Below are 3,795 nucleotides of genomic sequence, written 5' to 3' on the forward strand. Positions count from 1 at the left end.
ATAAAGCTACTGATTACTGCCTTACATTCTATTATATTTTTAAATTCTGAATTGTCACCTGCCACCTAAATTTTGTCCTTCCCTTTATAAAAATAAAAACATTTCCACTATTTTCCATACTGTCTTAAAAAGCAAGATCACAAACCTGTCAGCTGGAGAGGATGATGGAGAATGAACTCAACGTCAGTCGAGCTCAGTGGAGCATTGATGCCTACTGCCCAAAACCACAAAACCAAAGTATGTTCAGATCCCATAATTAAGAGTAAAAAATAACCAATAACAATAACATAATGCAGTAACAATGTTTATTGGTTGGTCTCTGTTGTTTCAGACAGACAGTGTAAAGCTTGTCAGGATGGCTGGTTACACTCCCAGTCCAGCTGCTATGTGATTAATGACCCTGATGTTTCTGGTCAGAAAACCTGGGAAGAAGCTCGAGAAGACTGCACAGGAAAGATTTCAGATTTGGTTGTTATAGCTGATCAAACGGAGAAGGTAATGAGAAAACTGTGATCATTTTATGACAGCCTATATGAAATGAAAATATATTTTGTGTATGTCTGAACACACTGAGTCTGTAGGCCACAGTGTGTTAATTTAAGTATAGTGTTTAAATATCTGATATCTGTCTCTCTGTTGTCAGACATTCATCAGTAATAACAGTTGGAGCAGTTCAGGAACCAAGGGATACTGGATTGGCCTGAGAGCTGAAGATGGGAAATGGAAGTGGGTCAATGGAAGTGTTCTGACTGAAAAGTAAGAGACACATTCATAAACATTTTGAAGCATAAAATCTATCAGCCTGCATCTAAACATCATGTTCTTCCCTCAGCTCCTGGATACAACAACCTGCTACCAACGGTCAGTGTGCAATTTCTGTAGAGAAAGAAGGATGGAAATCAGTGAGCTGTGGTGCCAGAAACAGATGGATCTGCAAAAAGAAGGCTTTATCTCTTTAAACACTGCAGTCATACAACTGACTTGTACTTCACAAAAAAATAATAATAATGTAATTTTTATAGCTAAAAGGAAACGATTTAATCAAAGTGAATAATTTTTCAAACGTGTACAGTCCCAAATTGTCCTGTGTCTGTCTAACAGGGATGCTACTATATCAAAAACACAAATGTATGCCAATGCACAGCAGAGTACAGGGTAGATAGATTTTCTTAAAATATTATGACTTTATTCTCATTAGATTGCGACTTCATTCTTGTAATATAACTTTTTTCTCAAATTATTACAACTTTATTCTTGAAATGTCAGAGAACAGATATATGGGAGATTTTGAATGTGCAGAAAGATTTTAACATGAACATAAAACTTGCTGAAACACAGGAGCTAAAGTTCAGGGGTTTATCAATGAATTTTTATTAATTGTTGACGTGAATATGTGCCACATGCTAATTCTTTTAGAGATTACTTCCCCGAACAAAAGACACAAAAGAGGAGGGAAGACTAATTATTCCTACATGTACTGACTCAGCAGGGATGATATCAAATGAGAAAAGTTGATCTCAAGGGCATCACTTTGTGTTGAAAAGTGGTGGGGACTGAGGGGCTCAGATTAGGGCTGTGGAGAGACACTTGTGAGACACCACGAAACGCGATATTAGTTTCACAAGAACGAGAGGGAAAGTTCCTTAATCAGTGTTTTAAAGATATCCTCAATGCAGAGACAAGTTAGCGGGGGGTCTGGAGGGACCTTCCCCAAGAACTTTTGATCATTAAACACTTCATTTCCTGCATTCTGGTGAAAGTTTCTGCACCAATTTAAGGTGGCAGGTGACATTTCAAAATATATAAAACATCAGTCAGTGCAGCTCTCAGGCATTCTGTGCTGCTTTCAGATCTGTTTCTCCTGAGATCAACTTTTCTCATGTAATATCATCCCTGCTGAGGCAACACACATGTAGGCAGGATTTAGTCTTCCCTCCTTTGTCATGTTCCAAGGGAGAGAACGGAAAACTGAGCCAAGAAGTTGTTTAAATTACTGATTGTAATTGATCAACATTTTTGGGTTTTTGGGTTATAAATCAGTAGCTTGTTTTTATTTGTTGTTTTTTTTAGCTTATTTACTTTTTTTAAACAATGCAACAATTTGTTTCTTCTATATTTGAATTGCATTGCATGTTTTTTTATTGTGCAAATAAACCTTTCTAAAGGCATTTTCATTTGTTATTTGACTGCAAGTTATATTTCAGAACAGTCAAAAGAGGATTGTAGAGGACAATAGGACTTTTTCCCCCACATAAAAAAGCTACTTTTGTTAACAAGGCTTAAATTTTGTTCCTGGGCAGAAAAGAGTTTCTGGGAGCTTCAGTTTCCTTCCACAGTCCAAACTCACACAGGTCAGGTGACCTAGAAAACATAACTTGCCCATAGGTTAAATGTGTTTGTGTTTTATCCTGACATCGATGCATCTGTGAACTGTATTGATCAAAGACTTTATTTGTGGACGGGAGAACCTCAGACCAAACTTGATAAGACTTATATACAATACTGAAAAATATATATTGTTTGGTTTTGTGTTGATTCTGTATTTTGACACCATGGTTTTCACAGTAGGCTATATTGTAAAGCATACACTGGGTAATATGTGTACTGTATGTCAAATGTATTTTCTTAGTATATTATACAACCCCAATTCCAATGAAGTTGGGACGTTGTGTGAAACGTAAATAAAACCAGAATACATGCATTTGCAAATCCTTTTCAACCTATATTCAATTTAATACACTACAATGACAAGATATTTAATGTTCAAACTGATAAACTTTTGTTTATCAAAAACTATTGTTTTTTGCAAATCTTCACTCACTTTGAATTTGATGCCTGCAACACGTTCCAAAAAAGCTGGGACAGGGGCAACAAAAGACTGGGAAAGTTGAGGATTGCTCAAAAAACACCTGAGAAACAGGTGAGTGTCATGATTGGGTATAAAAGGAGCATTACCGAAAGACTCAGTCATTCACAAGCAAGGATGGGACGAGGTTCACCACTTTGTGAACAATTGCATGAGCAAATAGCCCAACAGAAGAATCAGAATTCAGAGAATCTGGAGAAATCTCTGCACGTAAGCGGCAAGGCCGAAAACCAACATTGAATGCCCGTGACCTTCGATCTCTCAGGCAGCACTGCATTAAAAACCGACATCAATGTGTAAAGGATATTACCACATATGCTCAGGAACACAGAAAACCATTGTCAGTTAACGCAGTTCGTCGCTACATCAACAAGTGCAAGTTAAAACTCTCCCATGCAAAGCGAAAGCCATATATCAACAACAGCCAGAAACACCGCCGGCTTCTCTGGGCCCAAGCTCATCTGAGATGGACTGACGCAAAGTGGAAAAGTGTGCAGTGGTCTGACGAGTCCACATTTCAAATTGTTTTTGGAAATTCTGGACGTCGTGTCCTCCGGGCCAAAGAGGAAAAGGACCATCCGGATTGTTATCAGCACAAAGTTCAAAAACCAGCATTTGTGATGGTATGGGGGTGTGTTAGTGCCCATGGCATGGGTAACTTGCACGTCTGTGAAGGCACCATTAATGCTGAAAGGTACATACAGGTTTTGGACCAACATATGCTGCCATCCAAGCAACGTCTTCTTCAGGGACGTCCCTGTTTATTTCAGCAAGACAATGCCAAGGTGGGGTGCTGGGTGGGGGGGGAGCACTGGTCTATGTTGTGTGCGTGCCGCGGTCGGTCCGGGCGCTGCTCTTCCGCGGGTTACGCTTCTTGCGTTCCGTCGGCATTACGTTGTCAACTGGCATTTGGGTCGGGGTCGTTTGCT

At 39.2% G+C, this 3,795-nt stretch overlaps 1 protein-coding gene across 1 annotated transcript in view; it reads left to right on the plus strand.

The window, feature by feature from the left end:
• LOC123967660 (asialoglycoprotein receptor 1-like) overlaps positions 1-1,665 on the plus strand; it is a 62,945-nt gene extending 61,280 nt beyond the window's left edge. Inside the window, exon 8 of the mRNA XM_046043835.1 lies at positions 833-1,665. Within this exon, the coding sequence (XP_045899791.1) occupies positions 833-959 (127 nt within the window). The 3' untranslated portion in view covers positions 960-1,665. The remainder of the gene's footprint in view (positions 1-832) is intronic.
• The last annotated feature ends 2,130 nt before the right edge of the window (positions 1,666-3,795 follow it).

The sequence above is a fragment of the Micropterus dolomieu genome, linkage group LG03 (assembly GCF_021292245.1).
Source record: "Micropterus dolomieu isolate WLL.071019.BEF.003 ecotype Adirondacks linkage group LG03, ASM2129224v1, whole genome shotgun sequence".
In the NCBI taxonomy this organism is placed as follows: Eukaryota; Metazoa; Chordata; class Actinopteri; order Centrarchiformes; family Centrarchidae; genus Micropterus; species Micropterus dolomieu.